The following is a 21699-nucleotide window of genomic DNA, read 5'->3' on the forward strand; positions in this document are numbered from 1 at the left end:
CAAGGAGAGACAAATGGAAGAGACACTCGGTTGTGAATCTACCTCTGGAAGGGACTGTTTGTTCTACTGACCATTTTTATCCAACCACCTCCTTCCAGCTCTAAGGTACTGGAGGCCCCACTCAAAGAATCAACTCACCTCCCCAAACTGTCCTTCTCCCAGCTTCTCTTTGAAAGTTAAGAGTTTCCTGGGGAACTCCTCCACAGCCACATCTTTTCCTGAGAGCAGGTCCATGGTGACGGCAGGCACTGAGTATGTGTTGCCTCCTGTCACTCCCTGGAGGTTCACTATGTCAGCCTCTGCATAGTGGGGCACCCCCTCAGGGCCACTGGGCTGGACTGACTTCACAACACCACTGCAGCCTGGGAAAACAAGGGCAACGAGCCTCATTCCATGGTGCATCTTTGAAGATCTCTTCAGGAAGGAACTCTGAGAGGAGGGCTAAAACATGCCCCTGTGAAAGCCTAACCTGCTTCATGACATTCTTACTTGGAAAATGGTTTTGCTTCCTCTAGAGATTTTCTTGTGGCCTTCAGAATGTAGAACACAATTTTATTTCTCATTATTCTCCTCATAATACATGATCATTTACAAATTCTGTGGCTAAACTTTTGGAATTGTGTGGTGAAGCTATAGGAGGGCTCACGGTATATCAGGGTGGGAATATTAAAGGTTGAAGGTTTAATAACGTATTTCCTTAATTTTAAGACACTGTTATTGACTTAAAAACTGATTTTAGGTATTAAAAAATTTCAGATTAAAGACATATGATCTAGTTTAAGACATATTCTAACTTAAAAAAAAACATTAAAATATGTGGTGGGGAATGTTTTAAACTTAGGAAATAGGTAAATTACTTCCATTCACCTTAAGAAATAAATCAATTTATATCCTTAGTTCTTGCTGCCTTTGTGAAATTACTTGAATTTAGCATGCTCTTTCATGTCTTCTGTCCATTGAATAATAAAATAGATGCAAGTTTCCTTTTATCCTTTGAAAAGACCCCTTCAGGCTCCTTCCTGTAAAATCTTATGCTCTTGAATTTAGTCCTGTCTGCTTCTACATTCAGCTCAGGCCTAGCTCCTCTCTCCTCAACACCACAAGGTGTTTTCTACTGGCTTGGGTCCCTCAGGTTGATGACCTTATAGAAGAGTTGCTCTGAGCTAAAGAGGTGACTCCAGCTTCCCTTCTGATATGACTCTGCATCATTTTTTAAAAGACATTGAAGTTTGAATGAACTGACACTACTTACTATTTTAACTGTTTTATTTCAATGCTTTTATTGAGAAAAGACGAGAAATATTTCACTCTCATAATAAAATCTCATATTATCCTAATAAATGTTTACCAAAGAGAAATTACCAAAAAACAGATAACTCAAGTAGTTATTTATTTTAGTTATTTAAATGGCTACACCACTGGGAATTCTGGAATGTCTTTAGCTTCATTTATTTATTTCTCCAGGTGAAAATCTAGTCCTGCCTTTACCCACTCATGAAATTTGGTGTTGGATGAGTACTCTATCTGGGCTTTTTCACTTTCCTGACATGTGAAATGAGGTTAGACTGGTTAGACTGTTTAGGTTCTTGTGGTGTTAACACCTAATTCACATGTTTTACTTTTTTTTCTTTATTTTCTGGTATGTGGGTCCCTCCACACATCTTATATTCAGTAGCAAGGGAGAGGTGCTCAAATTGGGCCAGGAGCAGCTGCAGACCAAATCTAGAAAGTGAATGTGAACTTCTCAGGAGGTTAGTAGCGACAAAAAATAGATACAGTTAACTGGGAGCAGGTGTGTCATTCCCACCTGAGGCTTGTCGAGGTTTCTCCCTCGACTCCCTGCCCACCACATCATCCTCACCTGACTCCTCCTCCCCTGGAGCAAATTCTGGGAGTTTTCGTATCAGCCTGGATGGCTCCTGGTAGTCAGGGCGAAGGGGAAAGATGCGATCGTAAGTCGAGTTGGACTCTTGTTCACTAGGTGATGAGGAGCGGTTATTGTTGAACATGCTAGAATCACTTGGCAGGGAAAGGCTGACTGTCATTTCATCATCCAGCATCCTCCGAGAAGCCTGGAAGAGAAAAACAAGGAGAAAGACATGCTGGCACAAAAGAGATGGTCAATTCCTCCCCTTCTTAAACTCAGCTCTTCCATGCAAATGAAATAACTGTTTACTACTGTTTAACCCCAGTGACACTGGACATGCTAGGGATGCAGTCTGGGTCCACAAATGCCTGTGTTGTAGAAACTTAGAATAATCCTTCATTTCTTCAAGGTAGAATTTGATCTTATGATGTGCTTTCTGAAACACTTAAAAAAAAAAAGAGGATTATCTCCATGATGCTATAAGAACCTATCGGTAGCCAAATATCTCAATCTTATAGAGTTTTCTATGTTTTATTAAATGATGGGTTTTGCTGGCTTACCCTTTAACTGTTTGGTTTTGTAATAGACATAAATTTTTTATTAACTTAATAAATGTGCTATAACATGATGAATCAATAGTTCTAACTGATCATTCTGACACCCTAAATTAGGATAATACCCACCACTGACCCATATTTTCACTAACCAAAAATAAAATGGCTACAATACGGAACAGGAAAGCCCTAGGTGTCCAGAGGTAACAATGTGACTTACACCTAATAAGGGAGGGAGAACAACAAAGCAACTACTTCTGTGGTATCTTATCTAATATAACCTGCCTGCTGCATCAAAAGGAAAATGCCAACATTTGCATGTATGTGACTATTTGAGTTTAAGCATGTAAAATGCTCCATTCCAACAAACACAGCTTGGGTGCTCAATGGCAAAACTTAGATGTGCACTTTTCCACTAGACTGAAAGGTCTTTTTTTGCAGTAATATTCCCAGTACTAAGCATGAAGCTCAGAACAAAGTAGGTACTCAATATATGTGGGTTGAATCTCTCAAAGAGGGAATGTTGAGGACACCATCAAAAGTATCCTACAAACAATGCTACAGTCTACAGCTATGTTAAGTAATGTTCTTAGAATGTATGTGTGTACTCAATGATTTTCCACATAAAATTTTGTTCCCAGGAAGAAATCCTGGGTGTCATTCCAGAGCACCTTGAGTCATCTTACTCAGGGTGTACAGGGGTAGAATTTCTCAGAGGACCAAGTTAAATATTCAAGGGCAAAATGTTTGCTCTACCTTTTACCTGGAGATTCCAACATTTCTCTCTTAGCCCATGAAGATATTCCAACAGGCCTCAGAATAAAGACTCAGAGAAGTGTGGTAAATTGTGGCTCACATAAAGAGAAAAAGAGCTCATAGAGTAGAGAACACAGACCCTCCTCCCTTGGCTAAAATGTGGTCCTAACAGACTATTTAAGAAGGTTACATATCCTCTTCAAGCAGTTCAATGAATCTTCAGTTCACCACCACCCTCACTCTGGAATACCTCATTAAATACTAGTGTGTTCCAGCATTCTAAAGGAGGAAAAGTTTTGATATTTGCCTCATTCATGCCTTGAGACATCTCATGACAGTGAGTGAGTCTCTGTGGATTTTGTCTTTCAGTCTTCTATGGCTATTTGTGAATTGAATGCTTTAAGTGTTTTCAGACTGGTAGACATACTTGTGGGAAGCAAGGAGACCTCTTCCATGAAATATTCCTGCCTAAAAACCTTAAAACAAACATCAACCATCTCAGGAACCTGAGGGTGGCACAGGTCAGAAAGAATTGCAGGCTACTCATCAGGATTGCTCCTCCTTACCCCTGATTTGAGCCATTTTTCTCCCATCCTACATCTAGAACGCTCTGGAGACTCAAGCCCATTCTCATGGTGCCCTTTCCTCTCCTCTGGAATAGAGGTCCCATACAGGCATTGGTCTCCTCTGAGACCCCACCCCCAAACACAGAAATCAATCAGGATTTCTCCTTCTTCCTGTTCCCTGCCCTCAGGAGGCAGTTCAAAGCCCCACAGCTCAGAGTTTCTGTGGCCTCTCCTAGTCCATGTCTAATGAGAGGAACTCATTGACCAGGAGAGGTGACCATGGCCAAATGTAGAAATACTTAATCATCAGCAGGCCCCAAAAGAATCAGACACTAAGCAGCAGTGAGTTGCTATTTGATCCAAGAAAGCAAGACAAGTCAGATATTCCATCTTTGATGAAATGAATGTAGAAAGAAATCAATGCATTTCAATATTAACAACTGGAAAAAGCATGGAAGACTGGACACCAGCTGTATGACCTTAAGCACATCACATTTTCTCATCAGAAAAATAGTTAAATATAACAATACCTAAGAGTTATCACTCAATGAGGTGTATATAAAATTATGCCTGAGGAAAAAGTCTGCTTCCTGTAAAGTGTTAGACAATATAAAAAGTTATTCAGATCATTTGGCTTAGACAGAGTCTGAAGAGGGACTCAGAGGGATACATAGTCATAACCTTCAAGTGAACAAAAGTAGAAATAGAGTAGTGAGAAACTTGACTTGAACATTAATGAAGCTGGATGTTTTTCTACACACACACACACACACACACACACACACACACACACACCAAACAGACAAGCAAAGTGAAAAAGATGAGAAGGAACTTCAACAGCATTATCAGAAATTTCAGCTTGGCATTAGGAGAGTAATTCTTAAACTTGAATGTGCATCAGAAACACTTGTTAATTTTTTTTTTTAAGTATGGATGCCTGGATTCCACCCAAAATCCAGTGAATCAGAATCTTCAAGGAAAATGCCTGAGTTGAGATTCTATGTAGTAAGAAGAGTTTTCTGCATTTCCGAGGAAGGTTAGGGAGGTTCCAACATCTCCATTCTAAAAATGAGAAAACAGACTTAGCTAATTCTTTTCTGGCTTCATTCCTATGTTTCTTGGTAGCCTCAATTAACTCCAACCATTAATAAATGTTTGCAATGTGCCTTTTACTCCTGGGGCAACAGTGGCTTAAGAAAGAAAGGAGCAGTTTCTTGTATCATGCCCATTCTGCACCTCCTTACCTTCTCCAGCATTTTCTGCCAGAACTGCCTCCAGAGGATGATGACAATGATGGCCAGGAGGATAAAGATGATGGCCACCAAGCAGCCAATCAAGATCCGGGTGTTGCTGTCATCAATTTTAAGCATTGGATCTGTGACCAGGGAGAGAAGGCAGAGAATACAATCATCTCACAGGTCAAGTAAAAGTATGAGGGACTGGACTGGAAACATGGAAGTAGACCCTGTTCCTTGAAGATAATTATGGAAGATGCCACCTTAATACTTCTGCTTATTCTTGCTCTTGCTACAGGTTTTTTTTTTTTTCTTGCTACTGTTTTATTACTTTTCTTTTTTTTCCTGAAACAGAGTCTTTTTCTGTCCCTCAGGATGGAGTGCAATGGCATGATGTTGGCTCACTGCAACCTCTCCCTCCCAGGTTCAAGCAATTCTCCTGCCTCAGCCTCCTGAGTAGCTGGGATTACAGGCATGCGCCACTATGCCCAGCTAATTTTTGTATCTTTAGTAGAGATGGGGTTTCTCCATGTTGGCCAGGCTGGTCTCGAACTCCTGACTTTGTGATCCGCCTATCTCTGCCTCCCAAAGTGCTGGGATTACTGGTGTGAGTCACCATGCCCGTCCTGTTTTATTACTTTGTTCACATATCCCACTTCCCTCTTCCATAAGACAGTATTCTCCCTCTCCCCGTGTGTCAGACAAAATAATGGTGAGTTTTTCTATTCTTCCCAAAATTTTGTCTCTGTATTATTATGGCCTGAGTCTACGGTCCCTTAAGCACACTTCATAAAAAACAGTTGAGGAACCAGTTTCACTCTGCATTCTTTGAGACATGCCAAGGGAGTTGAAAGTCCTCTTTGGATACATTCAATCACACATGTTTCCCACATAGCTGGCTAGTGTCACCAATGACTGTCTAAAGCAAGGTATATATGGCATATTTATCTCCAATTAGAGAGATCAACATTTTGTTTCTTAGATTTCCACCCCTTCTTAGAAATACCCACTATGGGTCTGAGCTAGGAATGTCCCTTTCCCTGTTTCTGACCCCAAATTTCCAAACTTTCATGGAGAAATTGGGACAACTCCAGACTCTGCCTCAGCTGAAGAAGCACATGAATCAGTAGTGAAGAGAGTATATTTGGATCCATAACTTGGAGGTAGACAGTCCTACCTTTCCAGGGCTACTCTTCATCCAAAGCCAACTGGTGTAAAGCCTCCCACACAGCCAAAGCTTTGCAACTCTCTACCCTTCTTCATCCTCCAGGAAGTCCCTTCAACTTAATTTGTATGATTAGGAATCACACATACCATAGGTTGTGGGTGCCGTAGAAGAGGTGGGCAGGGCTCCAGAGTTGTTGTACATTGCAGCATCTGTTATAAAACAAGGGTGAGTCAGAGCCAGGGAGAAGACAGATAGCTAGTGTTTTCTCTGAAGGCATATTGTGACCTAGCACATTATGAAATCAATTTAGTGAGTTGCCATCAGTCTTTTAAAAAGATAAAATCATAAATACATCGAATAAAAATATCACCATTTATCTAAATAGTAAGAGCAAGTTTTCCTTTGTAAAATTTTTGTTTCACGTATTACATACTAGATGCTATGGTACAAAAAAGTTTAAGAAACAGCGATTCAACGGGCTGTGACCATGCATTATTATAAAGCATAAGAAGCAGGACCCAAATTCAGCGAAAATATAGACGGAATATAGCAGGTAAATGGGCAAGGGATAGACATAGTGTTAAGATGCTTTTTCCTTCAAGGAAATTAGATTGTTTATAAAAGAGTCTTCACTATGCCTCATCGGTCTAGGCTTTCAATTTATGAATTAAGGCTTCATCTTTATAGATATTTACTGACATTGGAGGGTCCTCTACTGTGATTTTGCAGCTTCTGAGACTAAACCACAAAAGTGTATTTGCCAGATTGATGTTGGCAGCTTTGCCTGAATTTTTCCCTCTGATTTGTCTAATCAAGGGGGTCAAGAATTAGAATATGTATTTCCTTTCTAAGAGACATTTCTTCCAACTATCCTAATTTTTCTTCTTCTTAACATTATTATATAAATAAGGAGGTATCTGGCCTCTGCATGTGCTTTATGAGTTCGGTCGTCAGGCTCCAGTGAAAACTAATATTATTATGCATTGGATTTAAAGCTCAAGAGACCCCAGGAGTTAAAAACCATGGTTCATAGCTATAATTAGCTGTAATAAGTGTACTGATTACTATGCCAGGAGAATCCCTGAGGATGGGTAGTAATCTATTTGTCCCCCAGTTAACACTTACAGTGTAAGTGACACTGACTTTGAGTGTCTTGATTTCTACTCTCAGTATTCAGATAAAACAATCAATCAACTCAAAACAATCAATCAACTTCCTGTTAGATTAAATCATTAGCACAGAAGGCATTTAAACATCAAACCTGTTTTCCTAAAAATATGCTCTATTTTCTTATCAGTACATCTTAATAAGCAAACCATCTTGAATTTTTTTTTTTTTCTCCCTTAAAAATCAAATCTGAAAGGATGGGTTCTTCTGGTTTATCTTTTTTTTTTTTTAACAGGATCTCACTCTGTCACCCAGGCTGGAGTGAAGTGGTGCAATCTCGACCCACTGCAAGCTCTGCCTCTGGGACTCAGGTGATCCTCTCACCTCAGCCTCCCAAGTAGCTGGGACTACAGGCATGTGCCACCACACCCAGCTAATTTTTGTGTTTTTTAAAGAGACAGGGTTTCGCCATGTTACCCAGACTAGTCTCAGACTCTTGATAACAAGCAATCCTCCTGCCTTGGCCTCCCAAAGTGTGGTGTATTTTTAAATTAGTCTCTTCCTCTCTCTTGTGTTATTTTACACCTGGACTTTTCTTCCAGGCCCAGTACAAATCTCATTTCTTTGATGCTATGACAAACACACTCTAGTGCCCCTCTCCTTCTGACCATTTATTATTCATATTGCTTTGGACATTTCTTTCTTTTTTTTCTTTTTTTTAGCATTGTGTGTCTTTCGTCTCCCCATCTAAAATTTAATAGTGTGAACAATATTCTAAACACTTTTTAACTTTTCAAGATTTGGCAGTTTCTGGCTCCAGTAAGTTAAATCACTATTTGCTGCTGTTACTGTCCAATCAAAAGTAGTGTTCACAGTTTAAAATGAATCCCTAAAAGTTGAAACAAATGGAATACAATGAACCTAACTGTATATCACATTGGTGACACAACTACATACAGAAAAAAATTATCCCACTGTTACCCTAACTGTGTACCACATTGGTGATATAGCTATATACAGAAAAGAATTATACCACTGTTACCCAACTGACCTTAGAACACAGTGCTTTGACTGTACATTCTTAGTAGGATATATTCTCAGGACAAAGAAAAGAGAATTGCTAAGAAATCTTAATGCTCAATAGTTATGTTGCTAGTAATAATATTGGTATTGCTTTTTGAATAATAGGATGAAGAAAATGCTGTTAACATTGTTAGGAAACATGATATTTAGCATAAATAATAGAGATGAAAGTATCAAATCAAATTTAAATAAAAACCTTATGTTTAATTTCAATTGGAAGTAACAATGTAAACTCACAATCTTTTTCTTTTTAAATATACATATTGAATTGCTTTCTTCCACCAAAAACTCAAGAAACAATGACAACCTATTAGCAATGAACATCCCTACTGCCCAGTTTGTGTTCTCTAAATACCATTTTCTACTAAAAGAAATCAAGATTTCTTGAAGAAATGGTTGATTCCATGTCGGGCACAGTGCATGTTCAAAATGAGCTTGAAATACCTTATTCTTTCAGAAAACAAGAAAGATATCAAAGACTTCTAGGGTCAGATCCAAAGAGCAAAGAGCCCCCTTAAAAATGCAAACTCTAGTCTGGGTGCAGTGGCTCACACCTATAATCCCAGCACTTTGGAAGGCCTAGGTGGGCAGATCGTCTGAGGTCGGGAGTTTGAGACCAGCCTGGCCAGCATGGTGAAACCCCATCCTTACTAAAAATACAAAAAAAAAAAAAAGAAAAAAGAAAAAAAGAAAGAAAGAAAGAAAGAAAGCCAGGCATGGTGGCAGGCGCCTGTAAGCCCAGCTATTCGGGAAGCCGAGGCAGGAGAATTGCTTGAACCTGGGAGGCAGAGGTTGCAATGAGCCAAGATCGTGCCATTGTACTCCATCCTGGACAACAGAGCAAGATTCTGTCTCAGAAAAAAAAGAAAGCAAACTCTAGTCAAAGACAGCACAACTTGAGTATTAAAAAGAATAATGGCTGGGCACGGTGGCTCACACCTGTAATCTCAGCACTTTGGGAGGCCAAGGCAGGCGTATCACTTGAATTCAGAAGTTCAAGGCCAGCCTGGCCAACATGGTGAAATCCTATCTCTACTAAAAATAGAAAAACTAGCCAGGCACAGTGGCAGGCACCTGTAATCCCAGCTAGTTGGGAGGTTGAGGCAGAAGAATCACTCAAACCCAGGAGGCAGGGGTTGCAGTGAGCCGAGATCACACCACCTGCATTCCAGCCTGGATGACAGGGAGGGACACTGTCTAAAAACAACAACAACAACAACAACAACAACAAAACCCTGCAATCGATTAAACATTAAATTAATAAAAAGCAATTAGTTTACAATTATACCAAAAAATAAGGGTAAAAAACAAACTTCATTAGACATTATTGAGGGTTGCTAGGGTATCAAGTCATTACTCTGAAAATTAATAATTAAAGGGGAAAATAAGTCATATATCCTGGTCTTTCAATGTGATTTCTGAGTAAACTGGTGCATGAAGAATAATTATTCTGTTCGGAAGAAATTCAGCTAAGAAATGCAGAAAAAAATTAAAGCATTAGAAAATCATCATTTAGCAACCCCTTAGTGAAATAAGTAATTCAGACAGTGGTTATTAATGGAGGATAAAACTTAAGGAAAAAGTTCATGAGGAACCAGAAATCAATCTTAGTATCACAAAAAGTGAGAGGATCTAGCATTATATCCCCATGATGAAGTTCAGCATAAAATATACAACACTATCCATAAAGAATTCTTGACAAAAATAGATATTGAACTTGAATCAAATTGACCTGTAGATGTAAGCACCCAGTCATTATGACAGAGAACAGAAGCTCGAGTAAAATGACACCAAAGAAAGCCATCAGCCAAGCCAGAATCCTTAAAAAAAAAAAAAAAAAAAAGGAAGGAATTGTTTTAGATTAAAAGAGATACAGGGCAAATAGAAGAAAGAAGCACACCAAGAGATCCTTATTTTGATCCTTATTTGGTAACACCAACTGAATTAAGACATTGTTGGACAGTCATACTTGAATATGGACAGGATATTGGGTTGTATTTAGAAATTATTTAATAATAAGGGTTGTTAGATGTTATCATGGCATTATAGCTACAAAAATGATGCTATTTTCTTAGATGCAGTCAAATTATTTGCTAATGAAATCAAATAGTATCTCACATTTGCTTTAAAATGCTACAGCCAAAAGAAAGGAATAGGTGAAACAAATATGGCAAAATATCAATGATTAGTAAAGCTGAGTGATGGGTAGTTTATTGTTCTCTTTACTTTTGTGTATATTTAGAGATTTTCATTTAAATATCTCAGTAGTGCTTAGGTGTGCTTTTTCTTAACAGCACACTTATTAACTGCCTTAAATTATATAAAATTTTTAACACACTATACTCTCATTAAAAAAAATTCTTTCTAAGAAGAGTTACATGAATATTTTGTTCACTTGCATTCTCATTCTGTCCCCTCCACAATTAAAACTAGTCACACAAAGGATTCACTGTATCCAGCAATGAGAAGCTGACTGTGCCATCCCACTCCTCTCAGAGACCTGCTAATGAGAACTTCTGGCCATGTGCATTCCTCCTTCATCACCTTGCTCCCACTTCCCAAAGAGGACCTGAGCTCCCTACCTGATTGGAAGGTGATCTCACTGAACATCATCCAGGTATCAGCAAAATGGTATTGACACTTGATGGCACTGGCCATTCGGTGGTGAAGAGGCACTGTGACAAACCGAGCACTGGGGTTGACGTCATCCAGGACAAGGGGGAAGGAAATGGCATTAGGTTCCCACTCACTGGCTTCAGAGCGGAAGTAGCACTGTACCTCCTTAAAGATCTTCACACCTTTAGCAAACATGTTGTTGCAGTGGACCTGATAGAGAAAGAGGCATGTGAGTGACAGGTTGGCCCTGCTAAGGTGCATGGCACTGTGTGTGCCAGCCAACTCCATAAGTCAAGACCTGCTGTTTCTGCGAGCACCACCCTTGGTAAATAGTTGGTGTTCTGTAGTCTTCTGGATTTTTCCTTCTAGGAACCTCATAGCAGCAGTGATAGTTGGTCAGGCATTATAAAACCTGGGCTGCAACCCTGGTCACCTGTATGCACTGTCTGTCCTTGGCCACCTCACTTCATGTTGCTGGACTGCAGTTTTCTCATCTGTTAAATGATGACTGCACCGGCATCTTCTCAGGCCCTTCCTTGCCTTGAACTCTCTTGAGTCTATAATCCTCTCAACCGCAGTTGCCGTCTACCTGATTCGAGCTATTCTGAACTGAGGTAAGAGGATGACTGCCATCCTACTTCCTCCTAGGTATGTTTCAGAGCCAGTCTACTTTTCAACAGGGCTAGGTGAGAATCCTGAAATAATATACAATCCAAAACAATTTCATTTTTTTTTTTTAGAAATCTCATTTCTAAATGAGAATACACATATTCACACATATGTGTGTGTATATATATAGATGTGTGTGTGTCTATATATATATATATATATATAGCAACTGTGCTGGTAAAAAGATAATCTTTGACCCTAAAAATTTGTGTTTTTTTCACCTGATATTAAAAGAAATTAAAACATTTTTATAGGTCTTAAAAATCTGTAGGCCCTGGACACTGTGTTATTGTATTTTATGGATATGTCACCTTTAGTGTTAGAACAAAAAAAAAAGAGAGAGAGAGACAGAGAGAGAGCTCACTGACCTATTCTAACTCCCTTACACACAAATGGAGAACCACACCCTTAGAGGTGAAGTGACTGGTGAAATGCATTTAGCTAGTTAGTAACAGAATATGTCATTGAACCGTCATCAGCCTAGACTTCTATCCAGCATGCCTTTTCTCTACCACACTATGATTTGTGCCTCCTTAAAGAAGTTCCACCACATCCAAGTCCACTGACCTTCATGGTAGTGAAATTCCTGATGCGGTCAAATTCAAACATGATCTCAATGTAGCCATTGGTGGCACTCTCGTTCCGCCAGCCCACATAGTCATAGCCAGGCCACACGTGGTATTCATGGGTCTGGGTGAAATCGTCCAGGCCAGACACACCATCAGTCAATTGGCCTAGCCCTTCTGTCATGCTGCTCAGGCCAGGAGAAGAGGAGAAAAAGGAGAGAGACATCTGAGTTAATCACATATTCATGGAAGAGCTTTTACCCCAGCATCTTTACTCCAGATTTTGTATGAGCTTATTATCTTGGAATTGAAGGACTGTAAATAATCACATTTGTATTACAGTATTGACTCATTTGTCTTGCATCAATGGAGAATTAAGAATTTCATATTAGTAATTTTTATAAAATATTTGATGCTTACCCCTTTATAGTAAAACCTTTAAACAATATCTTATTTAATATGAAAAGCTTTCTATAATTTATTGTACCTTGCCTATTCTTATATAATGAATATGTCTTCACATAATGACTCGATATTATCAAATGCATTTGATGAATTAATTCACTGAGCAAATGATGAAATGCATAAATGCATAGAATGAATACTAGCATACATAGTAGCACTTGCCCCATTATCAGATAAATGTTTCCAGAGCTTGGTGCTGACTCTCCTTTAACTACATGCTGTCATTGTTCAGTGAAACAATTTCAGGGAATCCAGTCACACTCTCTTCTATTCCACATATCCAACAACCCAATTTGATATTAAATGAAAGGGGGAAAATATAAGCTCCAAATTTAAACAATAATTTCTTTTATTTTTATTTTTATTTTTTATTTTTTATTTATTTATTTATTTATTTATTTATTTATTTTTGAGACAGAGTCTCGCTCTGTCACCCAGGCTGGAGTGCAGTGGCCAGATCTCAGCTCACTGCAAGCTCTGCCTCCCGGGTTTACGCCATTCTCCTGCCTCAGCCTCCCGAGTAGCTGGGACTACAGGCGCCAGCCATCTCGCCCGGCTAGTTTTTTGTATTTTTTAGTAGAGACGGGGTTTCACCGTGTTAGCCAGGATGGTCTCGATCTCCTGACCTCGTGATCCACCCGTCTCGGCCTCCCAAAGTGCTGGGATTACAGGCTTGAGCCACCGCGCCCGGCCTAACAATAATTTCTATTTAATTTTAATTAAATTTGTAGGATACTAGACCCAGGAAGTAAGATGCATGGAGTAAGATGTCATGAGAATCCCAGGTATTGGATTTAGCTTTGTGTTCTAGCTTAGCAGTCTTTTTTGACTTCTGAGTAAGAGGCTCTGTTTTAAAGGCTGAGTTTGCCAGAAGCCTGACTGCTGGATGGAATATAACTGCATATATACTTATTTGACTACTTGGAGAACACAAAGAGGCTCCTTCCTTCTTTTTATGGAGGCATAGAGCAAGAACCCATCATGTGGAACTTCTCTTTCCTCAAGCTGTGCATCTCAAGCTCTGGCAGATAGGACACAAATCTCCCAAATCATGAGATTGGGATACTCACCCTCAAGCAATGATGGGTGTGACCCTTGAGGTTTATAGCCAGATCAATAATTTGTAAAATTTGTGAATCGCAAAAAATAAAAAATGCTAAGGGTGATTATGCCAGCCTTTTAAAATATATTTATTCATTGAAAATGTTTGGTAAATTATAAAATTTGACTGGCCTTATCCACAGTGACCAGAGCCCGGATCTCCCTTCCAAGGTTTTGCCATCTTTTTCTTCTCTCTACAGATCAGAAAGCTAGGAGAACATAAGTTTACTTGCAATAAATATATTCCCCATTATCCCCAGAAAAATAAATCCCATGGAAGTCTTATGAAAAGCAACAGAAATTAAAAGGAATGCCTGTTCAGTTCCCCTTTGGTCAAAATTAAATGAAGTGAAGAAGGGATAAGAAAATAAAATTTCAATGTTTATATACTTTAGAGTTATTAAAATCACTAGTAAGCATATATTACTCTTGAAATTGTTTTAAATTTAAAAAGCAATTTTTGCTAATATGACTATTTCCTGAGACTCTGATGTCATCTCTCTTCACTCAGCCACCTCCACCAGATATTTCATTACCTCAATTATTAAATGAAGCCAATGTTGTCTACATTATTGTAATTTTTAAAATATTTCCCTTGGAGTTCAGAGCCATAATTCCGGCTACCTTCCTTATTTCTCTGCTGAATGTCTTGTCAATCTCATAGACTTAAACCCCAAACTAAATCCATCATCGTACCCTACTGAACTAAATCTTTCTCCTTGGTTTTCCTTTTCCATAAATTACACTTCTCTTTCATAGTAGTGGAAAGTGCTTGGTGCATGGTAAGCACTCAAAATATATTTGTTGAATAAATAAATGTCATCCCCATTGTTTCAGTCACTTAGACTTCATGTGACCCTTTTTCTCACCCTGCTGTCTTGCCCCATACATCCAATCAGATTGCAAATGTCCCCTAAATGAATATATTTTCCTCATTCCCCACAGTCGTGCTTATGGCTTTGGTCATTAATTCTTTTTACTGGGCAGTACTCAGAGTTTTAAAATGTTCCTCATCACCTCCTCATTCCATTCCAATCTAACCTTTGCATGCTGCTTGATTATTCTGTCTAAACCACAGCTCCAATCATGTCCTTCCTCAGCTTTAAAAATCTTCAATGACTCATTACATTAATGATAATGTTTATGAAGAACAAGAACAGCAACTTCTCCTCTTCCTCCTCCTCCTCTTCTTGCTCCTTTTGGCTTTCACTTCAGGTTCCTTCAAGACATGGCATAATCTGCTTTGTTTTGCTTCTCCTGTACTACTTTGCCACATAAATATGGCCCATCATTAAATAAACTGTTGATTTTCCCAGACAGTCCCCTAAACTTTATAACCATAGTTCTTTTTTCCTCATACTATTCCCTCTGCCTAAAATTCCATTTCAAGAATCTGTACCTGTGAAAGTAGTACCCATTCTTTGGGACCCAATTCAGATTTCATCTGTTCCACCATATCTTTACTGGTCCTTCAGTCAGAAAAATGATAATCAGATAACAACTTATATGTGTACAGCAATTTATCTTATGAAATGCTTTTCACACACATTTTAATCCTTTAAGCCTTGTAGCAAAGAGAAGTAACTTTTATTATATAAAATCCAGATGTTTTCATCCCCATTTTTGTGCTTTCCTACTATAGTTTACTTTTTCCTTTGAACCCCAGAGCAATCATAGGCTATCTCTTGCTCATATACTCGAATCATAATAACTTATATTCTGTTTTAGCCCCTACTCCAAATTGTGAGCTCTTTAAAGGTAGGGTCAATGACTTCATTACCTTTGAATATCTAACATGCCTGGCCAAATTCCTTATATATAGTAACAGTTGACTAACAAAGGCTTATTAAATTAAACTGAATTCAGTTGATCTCTGATGTCCTCTATGCCTTGAATACATGCCTGTTGGGGTGTGACTGAGCAAAATTATGCCAAGACAGTTTAAGCAAAAAGGAAAGAACAGTGACTAAGAAGATGGAAAGGAAGTGACTAGGAGTAGAAGAGTGGATGAATCAGGCCTTCACCCAGGGGATGGCAGCTAGAGGGCAATAGTTCATTCTCCACACCTAAGCCAATGGAAGGCTGTAATTCCACACTCCCTTCCTGAGACTCACTAGTATCTCCTTCTCTCAAGCCCTGTCAATCTCCATCATCTGATCTGTTCTTCACTATGAACTGACTTCTCTCCCAGGCTCACTTTGCAGATACAGACCAAGCTTAGAGAGAAAAGTGTTAGTGTGGGCTAGAATAATGGCAAGGCTTGAAGGCTTGAAGTGGAATGGGATAGGTGGGAGCATCCCATACCCAGCCCTAAGTTCCTACTGTATCTGGTCACACTTCTTTGCCATGGCACTCCATCCACTCACTTCAGGCTTATCCATTGTTCCATTCTGTTCTTCTGAGCTCCAGCTTCTACTATAGCCAGGCCAGTCTTGCCTTCAGCCCTGCTTCCTTTCTTCTGCTACCTTCTACCTACCTTCCTCTGCAACAATTCTCATCTTACCCTAGAACTTTCCTTGTCTATTGTAAGCCTTACTAGTCCGCTTTTTACAATTTTCAAAGCATTTATATGTATAAGGTCTATTCTTTCTGACTTCTTGACTTACCCAGAGTATTATACTTAGTACTTCAATTCTCTGGCCCTTTGTTTCCATAAGTAGGCGAATATTTGTGTCAGACTACACGTCCTGTTTTGAGGGTCAAAAATATGGCTATTACACTTAGAGCCATCACAAACTCTAGCCCTTGCTTTGTGTAATTGATTGTTTTCTGGGTAATTAACTTGTCTTCCCAAACTGGGCTTTTAGTTCCCTAGAAATAAAGTTCATATATATTCCTTCATCTAAATTATCTCCAAATGCCTTGTACAGGAACTAAATACTGATTGGTTGATTGATTATTGATCCCAAGACATGATAAAATATTATTCTTTCCTAGTGGCTAATTTCCCATTTTAATAATCAAAGTTTCCCAGGATTTACCTGTATCCAACAGCTCCATCATAGACAGAATCATTCAGATAAATGATGGAACCTCCAGGGAGTACAAACTGCTGCCCAGCTGGAGCATTGTAAGACACCAAGCCATCTGCAAAGGAAACACAGCCAAGTGAGTGCCTACTGCTCAGGCCCATTACCCCAGGGAACTATGTGAGTTTCAAGGGTACAAGCTTGTACAACGTGTCCAGGAGGACTCCATCTGGGTGCCCAGGGAGGACTCCGGAGGAGCGCCCCTCAGTGGCAGTCAACATAATGACTCTGAATGCATGACTCGGTGTGGGGCACCAAGCCCTGGGTTAATGAGCAATGCTTCTGTCTCTATTCTTCCCAAGAGGGAATCACCATTCCAGGAGTTATTGATCCCATCCCTTTCTGACTTGATTTTCCCAGAAGTTGGAGTTTTTAATAAAGTCTATAGGCTTCCTGGGCTAGTGACCTACCTAGCCAGACACAGCCGTAAAGCTCCACCCTCATGCACACATTCATGGAGTGGTCGGTGACTGGAATGAACCGGACAAATCTGGCCACAATGGGCGGCTCCAAGTCCTTTAGGAAAATGTCATAGGGGTTACTATTTCCATCCAGCACCTGAGGAGAGAGAAGAGAACGAATGAAGAGGTGATATTAAATCATGCTCACTTTTCTTCACCCCGCCACATTTTCAATGGGCTCTCTCTTCTTAATTCAAGGAGCAGAATGCATCTACTCCACTTTCCCCACAGCCTTGATATTCCTTCTCTGCCTCCTTCACCCTGGGTCACACATTTACAAGGGCATGCCTAATCCCTGGACAGATATACCCACACAGACAACCTGTACCCTTCTTCTCCTAGCCTGAGTCTAAATATAGTCTTGGACATCCCAAGGTCTGGATGTCTCTTCTTCCTACCTGTTTCCCATGACGGTTCCGCCAAGAGATCCAGCGAGTGCCATCCCGACTGTAATTGATCTTGTACATGGGGGCAAACTCGATGCCGTGACCCCCTGCATGGCGCCCCTGGGTCCCCACCAGAGTGATAAAATGGAGGATGTGCAAGTCAATCTGCAGGAACTCCTTCAGGTCATCAGGTTCCACTGGAATCTCAGGGCACCAGGCTCCATCTCCTTCTTCTGAGTCCAGCCTTGAGAGATGAGGGTTGGAGAGAGAGGGAGCAACCAAGAAACCACAGAGCTGTTTACTGGTTTACAGGCAAGCAGCTTCCCTGTACTGAGGGGAGAGAGCAGGCTGCCCAGTCCTTATAAACATTTTGGGTTCTTGCCACAGTTTTCACTGCCACCACAATACCCATTTGTGGTCAGATCCCTTTCCCTGGAGTACCATGAGACCCTGAGAGACAGTCTCCACCAGTGAGCTGAGGCCTTCAAATCACACATAGCCTTCATTCCCCATCTTGATTTAGAGGTCTAAAGAGAAATAAAACTCTTCCTACCCTCTGTTCCCCCATGAGTCATTTCATATCTCCCTTCCCTCTTTCAAACTCAGCCTAACAAAGCTAGCCACCCTTTGCTTGGACATCAAGTTATGGCAATAAGGAGGAGGCATAGTAGGGTCTCCAGTGTGGGTTATGCAATGCTGCAGGATGGGCACTGCAGACCAGCAAGGAGCCATAGAAACACATGGGGAGGATGAGAGGGAAGAGCATGTCAAGGAAGTAGTAAATAATCTGGTTTCATTTTATTACCTCCAGGCTGAGCTACCATGGAGCAAAATTGTGAAATTATTATAAAGTTTACTTTGAGAACCTCCTACCACTTTCCCTTTCCCCTGGAATGCTCCCTTTACCCACAGATATTACCCATTCATTTGTTGCTCCCTTCCAGTTCCACCAACCATCACTCTAGTCTTTCATACACTAAGAAATTATGGGGAAGTTTCATCAGAATTGCTTTTCTTATGGGTAATTCCATTTTAATAAAATCAATATTTCACATCAAAATAATTAGATGCCAGGAAGAGTATTGGGTCCAACCAGAAGAGCAGTAGGGAGTTTATTGATGTACAAGACCCCTGAAATCAATCACCCCAGGAAACTGCCACACTCTGTCTGTGGGCAAGGGTGACCCTTCTATGTGAGAGATCCTTGAGAGAGGGGGAGAACTTGTTGGAGGCCTCAGTGTCTTGATGCTTTGCAGTAAGTGATGCTTTGCAATGAGTGATGTTTCATAGACCCACTGAGAAGAGGAGTGGACTCTAACTCCCAGTGTCCTACATAATCTGCACCTTCCCATAGCTGCCACTGTTGCCTGCTTCCTGCAGCAGCTCAAAATGAGAAAGTCAGGGAAAGCAAATCCACTTCCTATCAATTAACCCATTCACTGTGGGTAATGTGGCCCTGGGGCCTCTGTGGTTGAGATGAGGCTGCCAGACCAGTACATGTGGCTAAGCCCTGAATTCTCTCCCTGAAAACATACAGAGCAGGACAGGCCCACTTGCTGTCTGTCCTTCATTCTCAACAGTTCCTGCCAATAATGTTACCTTCCCCAGCCCCTAGGGTCAGGAATCTGTCCCCAGGAAATCTGCCCAACCCCAGAACATGGGCTTTCTTGATGTAACCATCCTCACCTTCCATATTTGGCAGCTGTGGACTCTGACCACTGACTGGAAGCTGTGATGTCCTCATCTGGAATCTGGCCTCCTGACATGCCCAGAGGATAGCGGCATATAGCTAGACCAAGAGAAACCGAAGAGAAGAGAGAAGACATGCTTTTATTTTTATTTCCAGAACTCCCTAGGAAGAATATCACTGAATATTGAACAAGGAATAAGATAATTTACATCTTCCTCAATTCCTCTATGGCCCCAGTTTGACCACCCTGACTCTATCAGATTTGTCTTTCTGGCCCTGACTCCAAATACAATTTGGGCCTCCAAGATTTGACCCCCAGCCAAATCTGTGTTTTGGTTCAAACTCTGACAATCAATGTAATACAATGTAATGTGCCAATTTATGTTTTGTACTTGGTAATAACCCCAGTGGCCCATTCTATTCTCTTGTTAGCAGATGTTCACTTCTAATCAATTTCCTAACAGTAGTGAGGAACCCTCATAATCACTAGGCACACTTATGATACAAAGAATTATTTTTTTCAGTAGTTAATTGCATGAAAACTATAAAGCAAACTACACACTTTCCTACGAAGGGATCAAACATACATTTTTGGCCCTGGTTAGAACCACGTTCTGAATCCTGGCTATAAACAATAAGCTCTGGATACAGACTTCCACTTTCAACCAAAGACAGGGTAACAGAGACAAGATTTGCTCTCCAGTGTGAAACAACTAAAAAGGACAAAATACATGAAAAATTATGTTTTAAGATAATGAGCATCTGACAACAAAGGACAACAATCTGAGAGTCAGGAAACAAAAATTTGAGCCCTGTGGTGGCATCAGTTTACTGGCATGAGAGTGTGTCCAGGATACATCACAATGAGTGGGAACTCAGGCAGAGCCTGGAGAATCTCCTGAGTTGAGGAGACAAAAATAGGAGTCCAGAGAAGTAAAGGAAGCTAGAGTTCTCAGGACACTGGGCTGCCGGATAAAATTTAGTTAAATTTGAATTTCAGATAAGCAACAACAAGTTTTTTTTTTTCTTTTCTTTTTTTTTTTTAATTATACTTTAAGTTCTAGGGTACATGTGCACAATGTGTAGGTTTCTCACATATGTATACATGTGTCATGTTGGTGTGCTGCACCCATTAACTCATCATTTGCAATAGGTATTTCTCTTAATGCCATCCCTCCCTCTTCCTCCCACCCCAAGACAGGCCCCAGTGTGTGATGTTCTCTGCTCTGTGTCCAAGCGTTCTCACTGTTCACTTCCCAACCATGAGTGAGAACATGCAGTGCTTGGCCTTCTGTCCTTGCAACAGTTAGCTCAGAATTATGGTTTCCAGCTTCATCCATGTCCCTACAAAGGACATGAACTCATCCATTTTTATGGCTGCATAGTATTCCATGGTGTATATGTGCCACATTTTCTTAATCCAGTCTATCATTGATGGACATTTGGGTTGATTACAAGTCTTTGCTATTGTGAATAGTGCCACAATAAACATACGTGTGCATGTGTCTTTATAGTAGTATGACTTATAATCCTTCGGGTATATATACAATAAATATATGTGTGCATGTGTCTTATAGTAGTATGACTTATAATCCTTTGGGTATATACCCAGTAATGGGATCGCAGGGCCACACGGTATTTCTAGTTCTAGATCCTTGATGAATCACCACAATGTCTTCCACAATGGTTGAATTAGTTTACACTCCCACCAACAGTGTAAAAGCGTTCCTATTTCTCCACATCCTCTCCAGCACTTGTTGCTTCCTGACTTTTTACTGATGACCAGTGGTGATGAGCATTTTTTCATGTGTCTGTTGGCTGCATAAATCTCTTCTTTTGAGAAGTGTCTGTTCATATCCTTTGCCCACTTTTTGATGGGGTTGATTTTTTTTCTTATAAATTTGTTTAAGTATTTGTAGATTCTGGATATTAGTCCTTTGTCAGATGTCAAAAATTTTCTCCCATTCTGTAGGTTGCCTGTTCACTCTGATGGTAGTTTCTTTTGCTGTGCAAAAGCTCTTTAATCAGATCCCACTTGTCAATTTTGGCTTTTGTTGCCATTGCTTTTGGTGTTTTAGTCATGAAGTCCTTGCCCATGCCTATGTCCTGAATGTTATTGCTTACCCTTTTCTATTCTAGGGTTTTTATGGTTTCAGGTCTAACATTTAAGTCTTTAATCCATCTTGAATTAATTTTTGTATAAGGTGTAAGGAGGGCATCCAGTTGCAGCTTTCCACATATGGCTAGCCAGTTTTCCCAGCACCATTTATTAGATAGGGAATTCTTTCCCCATTTCTTGTTTTTGTCAGGTTTGTCAAAGATCAGATGTTTGTAAATGTGTGGTATTATTTCTGAGGGCTCTGTTCTGTTCCATTGGTCT

General features: G+C 40.1%; 1 protein-coding gene across 2 annotated transcripts in view; it reads right to left on the reverse strand.

The window, feature by feature from the left end:
- The window catches only part of DDR2 (discoidin domain receptor tyrosine kinase 2), a 166286-nt gene that overhangs the window by 8751 nt on the left and 135836 nt on the right, over window positions 1-21699 (reverse strand). For both annotated transcript variants that reach the window (XM_011952963.1, XM_011952964.1), the window contains 10 exons: window positions 19316-19418; window positions 17642-17873; window positions 17193-17340; window positions 16735-16840; window positions 12189-12372; window positions 10919-11162; window positions 6293-6355; window positions 4988-5118; window positions 1862-2072; window positions 139-362 (listed from right to left, as the gene is read on the reverse strand). In XM_011952963.1, the coding sequence (XP_011808353.1) occupies window positions 139-362; window positions 1862-2072; window positions 4988-5118; window positions 6293-6355; window positions 10919-11162; window positions 12189-12372; window positions 16735-16840; window positions 17193-17340; window positions 17642-17873; window positions 19316-19418 (1646 nt within the window). The remainder of the gene's footprint in view (window positions 1-138; window positions 363-1861; window positions 2073-4987; window positions 5119-6292; window positions 6356-10918; window positions 11163-12188; window positions 12373-16734; window positions 16841-17192; window positions 17341-17641; window positions 17874-19315; window positions 19419-21699) is intronic.

Source organism: Colobus angolensis, unplaced genomic scaffold, assembly GCF_000951035.1.
Source record: "Colobus angolensis palliatus isolate OR3802 unplaced genomic scaffold, Cang.pa_1.0 Scaffold354, whole genome shotgun sequence".
Taxonomy (NCBI): domain Eukaryota; kingdom Metazoa; phylum Chordata; class Mammalia; order Primates; family Cercopithecidae; genus Colobus; species Colobus angolensis.